A 15,173-nucleotide genomic window follows, 5' to 3' on the forward strand; every position below is an offset into this window, starting at 1 on the left:
GCCACTGTACTCTTGAGCCTGTTTTGAAAGTGAGATTCCAATAGAAATCAGTGGAAACTCAAGACAAATAAGAAAAAATGAAACATAATTTGCTTTTACCCATAATTACAGGCAGCAACACTGTAAGGCCTGATTGGTTGGCTGCTGGGGCGGAAGGTGAGGTAGGGAGGAGAGAGGGTAGGGTCTTCAAGGATTCTGAAGGAGCTAGGAGTGTCTGATTCTGCCCTTAGAGACAATTGTGTAACGTCAGGGATCCAAATACCTCCACAGCTGGGTGGTTTTGTGGTTGTTACTCAAGTACTGAAACAAAATGTCTTTCACTGAGGAGAAAATATTACAGACAAATTTGCACAGAGGGAAAAACTAAAGCTATGAACTTTTTTGTGCTGATACATAACAAGTTGATTACAAAATGGCTAATCTCTGAGTTTATCTGATATTTTTTTAGACAGTTAAGTGCCATAATTGCCCCAAACTGTTACTAGTCAGTACAGGCAGATACCTACACAGGACAAACCAACCAACCTGCCTCTCTCTACTGATGGCTGAAAGAATTTAGAGAGAGCAAATGGACACATAAAATTAGACATTTATTTTGTTTGTTTTGGATTTCTTTTTGTATTTTCATTGAATGTTCACTGTCTTTGCTAACAGTCAAAATAGATTCTCATGAGAAACCCATGGTTGGGTTTTCAGTGACTTGCTTAAAATGGCATGTCTGTATGTGCAGTGTTCATGCGTTTTGTCTCATAACAGGTTCAGAAGAAGAAATAAACCCTGTTTTGATGGCTTTGAAAAGGAGTGCAGATAGGAAAATGCCTTCCAAAAGTCTAGAGGACATTCCATCAGCCACCTCAAGTGAGCACAAAGCTTGCATGTGTCTCCCCTGATCTGCAGTTTGGCTTAAAATGTTCATGCTGATCTTCCGTACAGCTTTGCCAAGTAGTGGTTTTGTCTTTGTTTCTCAATAAGCTGTATGGAGACTGTGCTATAGAACTGTGTTCTCTTCTCATACAGTGTAGTTCTCAGTTCTTTGTGTTAATTTTTGAAACAACACTAGTCTATGAAGCAGACATCTTCCAAAAACGCACTGCATTGAACAGTGATGAACTGTTTTTTGGATAGTTTTTCAATAGTGGAAGTATTGGCAACTATCCAAATTGGTAATGAGCGACACCTGCCACTGTTGCTGGCTTGCTTGGGTCAAATTAGTAGGCAGTGGAAGTACAACAAAATCATCTTAGTTTAGTAGAGTTTCACCTGTGTTTCCTGCAGTTATTATACCAAACTCGCTTCAAGAGAGTACAGTGAGACAAGATTGTACTTAAAATTAATTCCTGACTTCCCTTTGTAGCCCTCTAGGAATTCTTACAAATTATTACTCCTGTTTCCTTTCATGCTGCCTCCGAGTGTTTTCATACTTATCTCATGTCTAATGGGGAAGACATAAACTTACATTTGTAAACTGAAGCGTGGAGGTGTAGATTTTGAAAGATGTTGGCTATTGTTGGCAAATTACTCTTCTGATACTACTCATGCTATTGCTTGCTTCTAACTGGTTTCTAGGTTTTAGGTATGTACTAACATTGATCGTTGCAACAGTACAGTGATAGAAACTGTCAACATGAAACTGCTGCTTGGACGTAGGCTTGAAGTAGTGTGTGAAGTAGAAAGCATCTCTTGAATTTAACCGTTCCCATGGCTCTGATGGTTCATTGGGGTTTTTTGTCCTCATTACTCTTAATTCTGTGATTACCATCTGCCATCCATTTTATCTTACTGAACAGCAAAATTTCTAACTATGTGTTACTTTTCTTCTGCGCAGATAAAGGAAAAATAAATAATCCAAAGGAAGAATTAGCTCTTAGTGCTGAAGATGGTAAATATCTTTTGTATCTGCATGGAAGTTTGTTGTTTTTTCAATGCCCTCTATTTGCTAGGGAAGGATTATATTATAATTTTTTTAAGCCAAGATTTGTATTGCACTTTTGATTAACATCAGCATGACATAATGCTTTTGTAGAATTTTGTTGTGTTGTTTTATTCTTAAGGAATATACTTATGTTATGTCTTGCTATATCTGTAGAAACTCTGTGCCACCTACCAGTGTATTATTTTGGCCTTTGGTCATTCAACCTATGAAAGTTGCTGAAATCATTGAGAGCTTTGAACATTAGCTCAGTTGAAAAACTTGGCCTGAGTAAATATTGAATTTGTCTGTTCATCTGTTCTGTTATAAGATGCAAGATGACTTTGGCTAGTGCAAAACACCCTTCAGAACAGCTCAGCTGGAAAGGAACCTCTCTTATAATCCCTGTCTCAATCAGCAAAGTAGAATTACTCTAAGCAGTAGGTGAACTGCGATATCAGCTACTGTTGATATCATCTATCCATTAGTATGTTACAGGTGCCTTACTGTTAAATTTTTCTGTATACCTTTAGAAATTCCAAACCTAGGCAAAATGAAAGCAAATCTGTTCTAAGAACATGTCAAGATGAACACAATAGAAAACCATTGAATAACATTGAATATGGTATAATGTAACACAATTCTTTATTAACTGCATTGGAGCACTACAGTTTTAAAAAGCAATTGTGCACAGTTGCATTTATTGTCATATTTTAGATGCTTTAAAGCATCTTGCTTGTTAGTGGCCTATAGTATAGATAGGATGATAGTAGCATAATAGTATGGGTGCAGTGTCCAGTAAATTAACAAGACTTAAGTACCGTACTGCACTTTGCTTTCAAAGGAAGGCCACTACTGAAAGCATGTTTTACATTCAATATGGAATGTGTAGACATTTATCTGAAAAGGGTGGAGGTTTTTTGAGTTAAACTTATTCAGGGAAGTTTTGAAAAAATGACAAACAGCCAAACTGATAGCTGTACAGACAGAATAAGGCAAGTTCTCATGAAAATCTTCTTGCTTTGCTTAGCTTGTACACTCACATTACCTTTGTTGTGATCCAGCTCCTCAAAGGAGGACAATGATGCAAAACACAGAAACATATGGGGTCTGGGGAAGTAAAAAACTTCCCACATATAAAATATATTGAAGCAAATATTATAACATTGCAAAGCTGTTTGTGCTACTGAGTGACTGTTGCCAATATTGCACTGAGCAGGTCCAAAACCTGATCAGCATCAAGAGAGGAATGAAAATGCAGCAGGAAGTGAGTAACAGCATTCTTCTAGTAGACAATGGAGAGACTCCTCCACTGATATTTAAACTAATACATTAAAAATCCTTTTTTATTTAACAGCTAACAAGTTCTACATCTGCACTAGATACTTGCTCAATGGGGAAACTGCATCTAACTGCATACTGACAATAACTGATACTGGTGATCATTATTTGAGCTTCAACAGCAAAAGCTTTGCAAAAGCTTAACTCACAGCTTGCAAACAATCCCATGGTGTGTGCAGTGTTTCATTTTATGCAATAGATACATGCCCCTGTAGCCGGCTGTTTGTTGCCAAATTATCGGTCATGTGATATTCAGTATTGGTGCATTTCACAAGGTGTACCCAGTCCAAAGATATAGAGCTTTAGTGCATTATTAAATGTAAGTGGGGTTAGAGCATGAAAAATTCTGAGAATTGTGGGCATACAGCAAACTGAATTTTTGCAAGGCTACTTTGTGCAATTAAGCTTTGTACAGTGAAAGAGCATAGAAGTGATCTTCAGTAGAGGTATACAAAAGTTTAAGAGATAGGCTGCAAAAAAATGCATCGTTAATGAGACATCCATCTTATAATGTACTATGAATACTTGAAACTTCCTTGTTCAGGTCTAAAAATTGCATGATTTAAGCAAATGTTCTTATTGCAATTAATTAAACTGAGCAAATAAAAGAACAGTGTTTGGCTTGTACATGAACTTCTTGCCAAGAACCTTGTGATGATTCTAATGTCAATGGTATGGTTTAGTGCGTGAGTATACTTGTCCTTGTTCTAGGAAGAAAATCTAGAAGGTAAACTGAAAATGTTTTCTTCGTCATGTTTCATCAGAATTTGCTTGCAGCACCCAGGCTTGCACATCATGTCAAGCAATGTAAACGCTTCTGCTCCTGCCAAAGTTCTTTGGTCAGTGTTATAGGAGGTGTCAAAGTAGATTCTTCTTCTTAATGAGAGCTTCTCTGGGTCCTATGGGGGGGGTGTGTGTAAATCTTGCATCGAAGCTGTAAACTGGTTGTGCATGTGCATGTATTTCATCTGAAGTTGTTTGTTTCTAACCATGTCCTGTTACGGAATAATTTTGATGTACAAATGTATTTTTGAAGCCTTTTGAATTGCTGCTCTTTAGTTTCCACAGTGCCTTCACAGCCTGATAAGCTGTTTTCCAATCCTGAAAAACTCAAAGGACTGAGCAAGTCAGTACCATCATTCCTACAGGAAGAGGCAAGTTCCACCTCTGCAATACTATAACTAAAACTTTTGTGTACTTTTGTTTTGTATTTGTCAAGTAGTGCTCTCCAGGGTCTGCCACGTCAGTTTGCTGTTGGATGATGGCATGGAGTTGAGCTTGTGACGTAATGATCACAAGATGATCCCAAACAACCTGTGGCTAATTAACCTTTCAAAAGCTTTGGTCCAGTAACCAGACGTTTATTCTTACTGTACAGCTCAACGTACAGAGCATGTTTTATCTAGGAGACTGAAGTGTAGTGAATGCTTGCTGTTATTCCCAAAGGCGTTCTCTCTCCTTAAACTAACAGGTCTGCCACCCCGCCCCCTTCAGAACATAATTATGTGCATACATTTTTCTTCACAGCCTAAAATCTAAAATGAGTGTGTAAGACTGTAAGAAAGTCACCATCTGGTAACACTTCTCAGAGGGCTATTAGCTTGGTGGTGTTCTTAGGGATGTAGGTTCAGGTACCAGGCTGCTAACTCTGTGTAAGTGAAATTTCAGAATTTCCAAGAACATACTGTGCTGGTAATAATTATAATTATCATTGTGGGGGCCATGGAATAAGCTCTGAAGCCATAGTCAAATCTCTTAAAATGTCACTGAAGTCTGAAAGTGATAAATGATTTGAATTGCCTGGTTTTATGAGTCCCCAACAGACAGTAAAAAAAAAAAGTGGAGAGTGTTAAGACCAAGCACAAACCTCTGCCATAAATGCCTAAATGAGGTAGCTCCATTGGTCACAGGGAACAGAAAGCCCTGGAGAATAGGAAATACCTCGTCCTTGTTGAACTTGGATAACACCACAGATTCTTTCTTTTCTGGTTTTTGGGTTTTTTTTGTTTTTGTTTTTTTTTTTTTTGAGTGCCATAGCATGAATGTGAATTTGTATGGCAAATGTACATCCAAAACTCCTCCTCCCCTAAGCTGTTAGTACGTGGTGGTACAAACACCCCAGCCCTGACAATGAGGATATGTATTAGTAGACACAGTCTTAAATGGGACATAGGAATCTGGGGCATAGATACCACAGAAATACCTGCATCTGTACTGTAAAATGAAGAATTGCTGCTTATCCCAGCCCTTCCCATTATAACTGCAGCATAAGCATCAATCTTTTGGATCATTTTTCTAAAAACATGTCTAAAAGGACTGAAGGGTCAGAATCAGGAATATACTGTGCCCTGACTTACCCTACACCCTCCTAAAGTCTGAAATAACCAAAATGTGGTGATACAGGTTTGATTAATCCTACTGTAAGTGCAGAACTTAAAACCATTCAGTGTCTATGAATTACACCTCTTCAGTTAAAGATCTCTAAAATTACACTGTCCTAATGTCCCTTCTGCTGAGAAGAATGCACAGAAAGCTTTTCTAAGACTGTTAACATTGCACCAGGGATGGATCAAAAGATTAGCATTTCAAAGCATTAGTGGTGGCATAATAAACAAGTCTGAAATTAGTATCTGGGCATCTAAAACCAACCAGTTCCAGCCTCTGTAAGAAGCCGTTAACAAGCTTACTCATGCAAGTTCTGAATGAAACAGTCTGACAAATACTTGAAAGCTAAAGGATTATATGTAATCAATCTGGTCACAGCAGAAGGGGCTTGGGGATAGTTCATGTTGATATTCCAAGAAATTGTCAGGACCCAAATCTCTTTATTCTGTCCCCCAAATGTATTTTTGTAAATTGTCATTAGTCCCAATAGTGTCTTAAGTTACCAAGCTCACAGCACAGGATGTATTACATGACATACGAATGCATGCACACACACATATATATGTATATATACGCAAAAAATAGTGTATATCTATAAAAATACAGTGTGTGTATATATATATATACACACCATGTGCTGATTCTGGAGTTTATCATTACCGAAGTACCATCTGGCCAACATGAAGCAGGAAACTAATGAATGGGTAACATAAATCTGGTAGAAATAACAGGTTAAAAATAAGCTTTGTAGATACAATGTAGTCAAATAGTATTAACACTCATTTCTATGTGCTAGTTCAGTTCTGGAATTATTTTAAAATAATGAATTCTGATAATATCATGCTTTCTAATTAAAGAAGAAATACAAAGAAATGTCTTAAGTACCATTGTCTTTTCCTTCTGCTTAAAAGAGATACCAGCCTAACAAATTGAGGGTTCTCTATTTGTAAATAGTAACAATATCCTTATTTAACATTTGGAATTAACTTCAAAATAAAAAATAATAAAAAAGAAATAAAATGTGTAACATGTTCTGGAGGCATGTAGTCACCCCAGTGCTTAATAATTCCTTGTCTCTGAACTTCCAGACATTCCACAAACTTTCATGAGAAGAGCTTTGACTGTTCCCAGCCAGAGAGCAGGCTCTGAGTAAATTAAGGACAGGGCTGAAAGTAAGCAGAGCTGGGCGTAGTCCTGTATCTCTTCTGCCGACGTGCTGTGTGGACAGCAGCTAAAACGGTCTTAGGGAAGCCATATAACCTTCCTCTGTAAGAGGGCTCAGGATTTTCCTGTCTTTCAAAGAGTCCATGTTTCAGGACTGATTATCCACACTGCTCAACCGTAACTTCACTCCCCGGATTTATTTGGACAGTCCCAAATAGTGCTCACCAAAACGGGTTTTCTCTCAAGGAGCCTTGCCCTAGGTAGGATGGACATTAGTCAGTCCATACCTTTTGGCCTGCTTTTGCTTAGCAGTGTGGACACAGCCAGATAAGCCACAATCAATGAATCTTTATAAAAAGACTTATTCAAAATGCTTATAGATATTTGTTTCTATAAATATTAATTTTCTTTATGTGTATAGAAATTGATTACTAATCTGGCATCTGTTAGTAGATCTGTGGCAACAGTTCAAAACTGTATAGAGGAGAGGGGAAGCCTTGTAAATTGTTCACAGGTGAAATACAACAGGGAGATGATGTTTCTGCTTGCATAGGAAGATGCCAAAGCACACAAGGGAAGTAAAGCATTGATACTTTAGCACCATGATAGCATTGAGACAGAACAGGGTTGTAAGCATGTAACCTGATAATGACCAAGTAAACCAAAACTGCAGTTCCCTGATGGAAAGCTTGCCCTCTTGCAAGAAAGGCTTTTTGCAAAAGCCATTCACTATATCCAGTGCTGTTCTACTGTGCATGTTACCCTCCACCTAGCTGCCCTCAAGATAGAGGGCACAGAACTGATAGTATTTGCTGTGTAACAGAAAGGGGCTGGTAAGAAACCTGAGCATGATCACTTGCATAAGTTTATGTGTGTGATAGTGAAGTAGGGAAGTTGAGTTTAATTGTACCAATAAAGTTAACTTTGTACTACTTCATTCCTATTTGAGATTTAAAACCAAAAAACAAACCTGGTTGCATTATTGCTTGAAAAAAATTTCAGTGTGGGCTTTCCATCGGAAAAATTCCGTTTCAACTTTTTTTTAAGCACATGACCTAATTTGAGAAATATTAATTACTCGTGTTGCACTACAAAGGGATTAAAATTCAGGTTTTCACTGAGTCTGTCTGCATTAAAATTCTGTTTGTTTCTTTTTTTAATGTTCCTTGTGACTAGAGCCTACACAGACTTTCTTTCTGTGATGTTTTTGTAGAGCGATGACAGAGAGACAGATACAACATCAGAAAGCAGTTATTCCTTTGGCAGAATCAAGAAGAGCCCCAGCTCTCTAACCAATCTTAGTGGCTCTTCTGGCATGGCCTCCTTATCCTCTGTATGTAAACCAAAGCCTTGTTTTAACGGCACTTTGCTTTTGCTAATCTCTTCAGTGTTGTTTTGCATCCCTTCTTATTCCTCTTATCTGTCTTCCCTTCGCATCTCCATGTCCATCCTTCCCTCTGTTATGTGAACCCTTGCATGGAATTGCCTGAAACAAATAAGTAAAATCAGTTTTACTTTGTTGTTGTCTAGTAACATATAGGAGCCTGTTTGGGACTCCACTGTGCAGCGTACTCAATAAACACTGAACAAAGAGAGGCTTTTACCCTAAGAGCGTATGTTTGTAGCTGAAAGTGAGGAACAATTTATATAGAACAAACATTTCAAAAAGAAGAAAGGGGAAAGAAATAAGTGAAAGCAAGAGACAGTATTGGTATGTGGGATGCATAATGAAGTCGGTGAACTAGCTAATCAAAAGTCATTAGCTTGTGGACTTTATGGGGAAAGGTAGTATTTTGGGGAATGATACATTAAAAAAAATTTTACATCCTTCTCTTTCTTATATGTAGTGTTTAATTTTCAGTGTTTTATTTAGGTATATGATTAAGCCATTTAGGCTTTATCACTAATCTTTTTGTCAGTATTTGCAGAAGGCCTGTCTTAAACTCTTAGGCTCTGCTTTCTGCAAGGAAGATCAGCTGAAGAGATATTTCAAGTATCTGATCACAGGCAATCTCCAGACTGGCAGCATCCTATCACTTTGTTTTTTCTGTCTCAATGCAATGCACTTTCAAATTTTTTTGGTGTAAAACTTGGCCTAACACCTTTGATTTATAAACAACTTTCAATCTGCTTCCTGAGAAGCTTGTATAAAAGTGTCTATTACGTTTCGTTACTACATCTAAAGGGACACAGTTGATTTCTTTGCTGTCTGAATTCTGAGTATAACTTCTCCTCTAATCTTGAAGTATCTGATGAAATGCAAAGCCTGGAAATTTTTACTCCTCTTCTATGATACAGGTGAGCGGAAGCCTAATGAGCATCTATAGTGCAGACTTTGGCAACGTTGATGTGAAGGGGAACATTCAGTTTGCTATTGATTATGTAGAACAGCTGAATGAGCTCCACATTTTTATTTGCCAGTGTAAAGACTTGGCAATGGCAGATGTTAAGCGACAGCGTTCAGACCCGTAAGTACAGAGAATATATTTTTTTCCTAATAGAAGCTTTTCTTATAACATGAAAAAGAAAAGAGATTGGAAAAAATGCTATAACTTGTTGGAGTAAACAACCCAATAAATAAATGAACAGTCTTTACGTGGTTTTCCACTCTGAACTGAATACAGAATTGCCACTATAAATTGGTACATGTATTAACATGGGAAGCTCAAACTTTTAAGAACACAAAATTCTCTTTTAAAATTCAGCTTTCCAGATGGTAAATCATGCTTTAGTCTTCAATAGGATTAGAGCCTATAAATATGATATGTAAGCATACTATATTAAAGATATAAATAATAATTTTAAAAATTCAATTAAATAATTAAATATTCTGTATTTTTATGTGTTGAGGAGGTATTTCAACAGACTTCCCCCAGGTAGAAGGATGTTAATGCCCTACTTCAGAAACTGTTGTTATATTTCACCACTGTTGTTCCATTTCTTAATCATAACAAGCTGAACAACATAATGGCTAGTTAAGTGCATTTCTTCTACTTTATAAGCAAACATTTGTGTATTTTAGAAGGGGAAGTTGGAGAGGATTGTGTTTCTGCTCCTCTAACAAGCCTGTCTAAATTTTAGGTATGTAAAGACGTACCTGCTTCCAGAGAAATACAAGCTGGGCAAACGGAAGACCTCTGTCAAAAAGAAAACCTTTAATCCAGTCTATAATGAAATACTGCGGGTATTTATCAAACTGTTACTGGATATGAAATACTGCATGCATGAAGTATGAGGAAGCTTAACTTTTAGGCACAGGTCTAACACCTCTTTTGAGAGCATCTAAGATGAGATGTATTACTCTAGAAGTACCTATGTCCTTCCATTGATAGGTTAACTCTACAGTGTACTCTGGACACAGCATTGAGAACACTCGCTGTTGTATGCTTCTTGCAAACAAACATACGCTAATTATGAGTTTAAGATGCTGGAAGTAGAGTAAAGGATGAAGAGAGTTTTGTTCTGAAATGAAGTGAGCAGTTATGGTTGTATGAACCCAGATGTGTTTTTCCTAACCCTGTCACTTTCAGACACAGCATTGATAAAAGTCCGGCTTGTTTTAATTATCCTTTTTTTGTTTCTTCCTCCTGGCAGTATAAAATTGAGAAGGATCTTCTAAAGAACCAAAGTCTTAATATCTCTGTCTGGCACAATGATACCTTTGGGAGGAATAGCTTCCTTGGTGAAGTGGAGCTGGATTTAGGAACTTGGGACTGGAATGATAAATCCAACAAGCAGATCAACTGGTTTCCACTCAAGCCAAGGGTAGGTTAATAAGGCTGGGTTAGCTATTTTGTGTTTTCCACTGTGTAAGTGCAAAACCAAGTCATTATTTATATAGGCCGGTCTTGTGTGCTCTGTGTTTTTTGTGTTGTTATAATCATAAATACCTCTTTACTGGTAAATGGAACATACAGTTCTAAGGTTTCTGCTAGTCTAGTGTAGGTAGCTATTACAGTAGGAAAAACTTCCTCATAGTCTAAGGAATAGGAATTTCAAGGTATTTTTCACTTAAATCATGTTGCTGCAACAGATACTTGAAGGCAATTCTTCCCTGAATATGTAGTAAAGCTCGTGAGAATACTGAGCAAGTGCAGCAACATTTTAACATCAGATGCAAGAATGACTTCCGTGTCTGCGTGCCTCTTGTTTGTTACTGAGTTTCAGCCAACATCTAAACTTTTAGCTAAGCCACTGCCAGAAGTTCTGGTTTCTTTTGTTGTTTTTCTCCTTTTCTTTTTTTTTTTTTTTTTTTCTTCCGCTTGGATTTACTTCATTAATTCATTCCAAAATTAACTAATCCAAAGTTTAATAAGTTGTAGAAAAAAAACAGGAATGTCATGGTAGTCTTTAGCACTGTAGTTTCATTTTAAAACTGCTCTGGGTAGAGAAATGTAACCAGGAAAACAGGTGTCGTGTTCCATCTACAGGTGGTCCATGACTCTTTATGAAGAAGTGACATATTCTTGTGCCTTTCTGAAAGATAATTGTTTTTGAAGCTGATTTGGTTTTGAGATTGATTTTTAGATTGCATTAAATGAGACAAATCATTCCTACAGAAATTTGTTTTATAAAAGCACACTTTCTGTTGCACAAAGAAGTAGTGTCCTGACTGAAAGAGCACATGTTCTAGTGTTAAATAAGTGCGTAACAGTGGAAAAGATGCACCCTCAAAGCCTTTTGGCCTCTCCTGGTCTTTTTTTTTTGTTTTAGTGGAAGAGCTGTGTATTCGAGGCACTGTGAAGTGGTTAAACATGCCCTAAAATCTCTCATGTCCTGTAAACAGAGGGAAGATTTATGGCTAAGGAAACAAGAGAAAAAAGTTGCCTCATGTGGAAGTCAAGCTTGTTCTAGTGGAAAATTTTGTATAGTAAAGTCTGTGCGTGAACTGCAAGGTTTGAGTTTTGGTTTTTTTCGTTTTGATTTTGTTGGGTTTTTTTGTTTTGTTTTTTTTTTATTTCAGACTTCAACAATGGCTTTTAAACTAGAAAACAGAGGGGAGATGAAACTAGCCCTCCAGTATGTCCCACACCCTGTTGGAGGTATGCATTGCTTCTTTGTTTGGGTTTGTCAGGCCTTTGGGGTTTTTGTTCTTTTTTGGTGGGGTTTTTTTGGTGTTTTTTTTAAAGCTGTTTGATGTTTTTCACCCAATTCAGACATCTTGTTTTAAAAAAAAAGTAAAACTTTTTTTTTTTTTTTTTTTTTCCCCTAGAGGATTATGTCACCCTGGTCATGAATTCAGTTTAGGATCCAAAGATCACTTTAGGACTTTTTGTTGCTTTTGACGTTACTACAGAAGAAATCACCTCACTGTTAAAATTTTAGATTTGTAATGCAGTCCGTATGTGTAACAAAAATTCTGTTTTCGCACTAATAAATTTAGAGACTCTAAATCAGCAGGCAGGTGCTGTAATCTGCTAAATAAACAATGACAACAAACTAAATTCAAGCAATATTAGAAGTAGAAAATGGCAATAAGTATTTAGAATGCAGCAATTTATAGAATAATTATATCTTATTATAGATCTGTTTGGTTTAATCTTGTCTGGCAATTGGTAACTGGCTGATCTGAGAGTGAAGCCAGGTCAGGTCTTTAATCCAGCCAGTCAGTCAATAAGAATTAAATACATTAAGAGCACAAAGGAGCTTACTTGAAAGTACAAGTGGCGATAAATACTATCATCACATAGACTGAAGACAAGCTGATCTCTTTATCTAGGAGGCTTGGAAAGAGAAGACCAGTAGTGCGTATTTGTTTACTTGTAACAGAACAAATGTCACGGTAGGAATACAGACATGAGGTGATCTTGCAGTACTTTGATGGGATGAAGACTGCAGCTTCCAGAGTACAGAGAGGGATGTTGAATGAAGACGTGAGATAATGAGAGTCTAGGCTGAGTACCATCTCTAGAGATGGGCAGGAACTGCTACATCATAGAAGTTACCTTTAAAAGGGATCTACAAGGCTTAGGCAGATGTTTTGTTTTATTTCTACAGGAAAGAAGTCTCTATCTACTGGTGAGGTCCACATCTGGGTGAAGGAATGCCGTGACCTTCCCCTTCTGAGAGGCAACAGGCTCAACTCTTTTATTAAGTGGTAAGAACTGAAGTCACCAAACATGGTGGCCTAATAACGCTACTGTTGTGCTTTCTAATCTTATCTTCATTTTTTTTCTACATTGAAATAAAAAAACACCTAATTGTGTTCTGATTCTCCTTTATTGTAATGTAAATTGTCCTGCAGGGCTTACAGCTTCAAGATGCTAAGTATATATCACCAGGTAAAATTTCCACAGGGAGGACTTCCAGTGTAATCACTACTCTTTTTATCTTGTCTGCTCAGTTGCTTGGTGGAAGGGCTAGTCAAAATTGTGCCTGCTTTTATTTGCATTTAAACAAAGCGTGTTTGTGCAAGAGTATGGTTTAGCTTAGCAAATCATGGGAGGAGACAGAAGGGAGCACAGTTGTATTTTATTCTCCTTCCTTTCCACATACAGATTTAAAATGTAAAGAGACAAAAATAACAAGATGGTTGGGAAATCTGTGTCAGCAACAAAAGGGTTTCAGCGCCATTCCTGATCATACAGCAAATAAACTCATTGTGCCTCTTCCCCACCTGACTTTGCCTTCCCTTCCACCCTCTGAAGCTCAAGGGTGGGTACACGCTGGCAGTGTTTCTTGGAAGGGACTGAGAATATGACCTTTGACTTCATGATAAAGCATCTTATCCTCAGCCATATTCTAACATGCAAAGAACAGCGTTAATCAGTAGGTTTTGTCTATTCAGTATGTTTAATGCAGGCCATGCTGTGCAAGTGCAAACTGACACCACTTTCTTTTTGAAGTACCATTCTTCCAGATACTAGCAGAAAAAGTCGACAGAAAACAAGAACAGTGACAAAAACGACAAACCCAATATTCAACCACACCATGGTCTACGATGGCTTTAGGCCAGAAGATTTGAAAGAAGCCTGTGTAGAGCTCACAGTCTGGGATCACAACAAACTAGCCAACCACTTTCTGGGAGGTCTCAGGATAGGCCTTGGAACAGGTACTGGAATATTAACACAATAATCCTTAATTTACAAAATACAGTATTTCCTTTTTTCCTTTTCTATTTCTTTTCTTTTTGTAAAGATCACTGAACAGCCTTTCAGTTATTTACTAAAGCATTTCATTCAGTAACTTACCTATTCTTCAGCACAGAAGAAATGTAAATAGTAGTGTTATGAGGGTTAGGATATTAGAAATAAACTTTTGCCTGGCCATACATTGTATCTGGTACTGTTTGAAGTACAAGAATATGCTATTCCTGCACCCAAAATGTTGATAACATCTTACCTACTTATTGCATGCGTAAGTTTGTATGTGGTAGAAAGACAGGGTTGGGGAGCTTAAAGGATGGATCAGGAATGCATTATAAGATTTGAAGACATTGGATAGGAAAACTTAAAAGTGCAAACAAGTTTTTAGGATAAGGGTAGTATAAGATGTGCAGGTGGAAGAATTGTATGCTTTCCCTTTCGTTGTCCCCTGAGGGCCTGAGGGGAAGATGTGTTTGGAGTCTTTTCAAGCAAATCTAAGGAAAAATTACTTGTCCCAAATTAATTTCTTGCATGGTTCACCAGAATAACCTAAAATACAAATTAGGATAGCAAATCTCAATTTGAATTTTAGAGTACCCGAGGTTGTATTTCAGTACAAAGTCAGTGTCCTGTTTTATTCTTAAGACCTTTCAGATGTTAATTGCCCATACATCCCTCTCCTTGGGATTGTGACAAAAAGACTAAGGATAACAACGGAAAAAAAAAAAAAAAGCCTGGAGAAAGATGATGAAGTTTCTATGTGAAACTGTTATTAATTGTATTTGACAGAATTGTTCAAGTGAAAAAATGTAGAACTGGATCTTCAAAGTACTAGGGTCAGCTACCTGAGGAGATGAAAATGTTTTAGAAGACAGGCAAATTAGATTGTCTGCTCTCAACTCTGCAGCACAGTAAGTAATGTTTCTCTTAAACCTGACATTTTTCTAGGCAAAAGCTATGGAACTACAGTAGACTGGATGGATTCTACTTCAGACGAAACTGCCTTATGGCAGAAGATGATGAACTCTCCCAACACATGGGTAGAAGATATACTACCTCTCAGGATGCTAATGGTTGCAAAATTGACAAAATAAGGTGGCTTTTTAATTGCTAGTGTCAAAAAAAAAAAAAAAATAATTAGAGGTGTGGGGGTGAAACCTGGAAGAGGAACACAGTAGCTTTTTTGACAGTCTGTGCTCTGTTGCTGTTCTGGTTTTGTGCTGTCAAATGTCACTTTCTATTTCAAATTAAACTTCTGCCTTCAGGTTATTATGTAAATTTAAAGGATT

General features: G+C 37.3%; 1 protein-coding gene across 3 annotated transcripts in view; it reads left to right on the forward strand.

Annotated features, from left to right (window-relative positions):
• Nucleotides 1-15,162, forward strand: part of SYTL2 (synaptotagmin like 2) — a 61,921-nt gene extending 46,759 nt beyond the window's left edge. For 2 of the 3 annotated variants that reach the window (XM_037377544.1, XM_037377541.1), the window contains 12 exons: nt 757-858; nt 1,826-1,879; nt 3,129-3,176; nt 4,310-4,404; nt 8,013-8,132; nt 9,098-9,267; nt 9,881-9,983; nt 10,394-10,564; nt 11,763-11,841; nt 12,797-12,896; nt 13,645-13,850; nt 14,833-15,162. In XM_037377544.1, the coding sequence (XP_037233441.1) occupies nt 757-858; nt 1,826-1,879; nt 3,129-3,176; nt 4,310-4,404; nt 8,013-8,132; nt 9,098-9,267; nt 9,881-9,983; nt 10,394-10,564; nt 11,763-11,841; nt 12,797-12,896; nt 13,645-13,850; nt 14,833-14,978 (1,394 nt within the window). In that variant the 3' untranslated portion in view covers nt 14,979-15,162. The remainder of the gene's footprint in view (nt 1-756; nt 859-1,825; nt 1,880-3,128; nt 3,177-4,309; nt 4,405-8,012; nt 8,133-9,097; nt 9,268-9,880; nt 9,984-10,393; nt 10,565-11,762; nt 11,842-12,796; nt 12,897-13,644; nt 13,851-14,832) is intronic. The other variant, XM_037377542.1, reaches the window with a different exon arrangement.
• Nucleotides 15,163-15,173: the final 11 nt, after the last annotated feature.

The sequence above is a fragment of the Falco rusticolus genome, chromosome 2 (genome assembly GCF_015220075.1).
Source record: "Falco rusticolus isolate bFalRus1 chromosome 2, bFalRus1.pri, whole genome shotgun sequence".
Classification (NCBI taxonomy): Eukaryota; Metazoa; Chordata; class Aves; order Falconiformes; family Falconidae; genus Falco; species Falco rusticolus.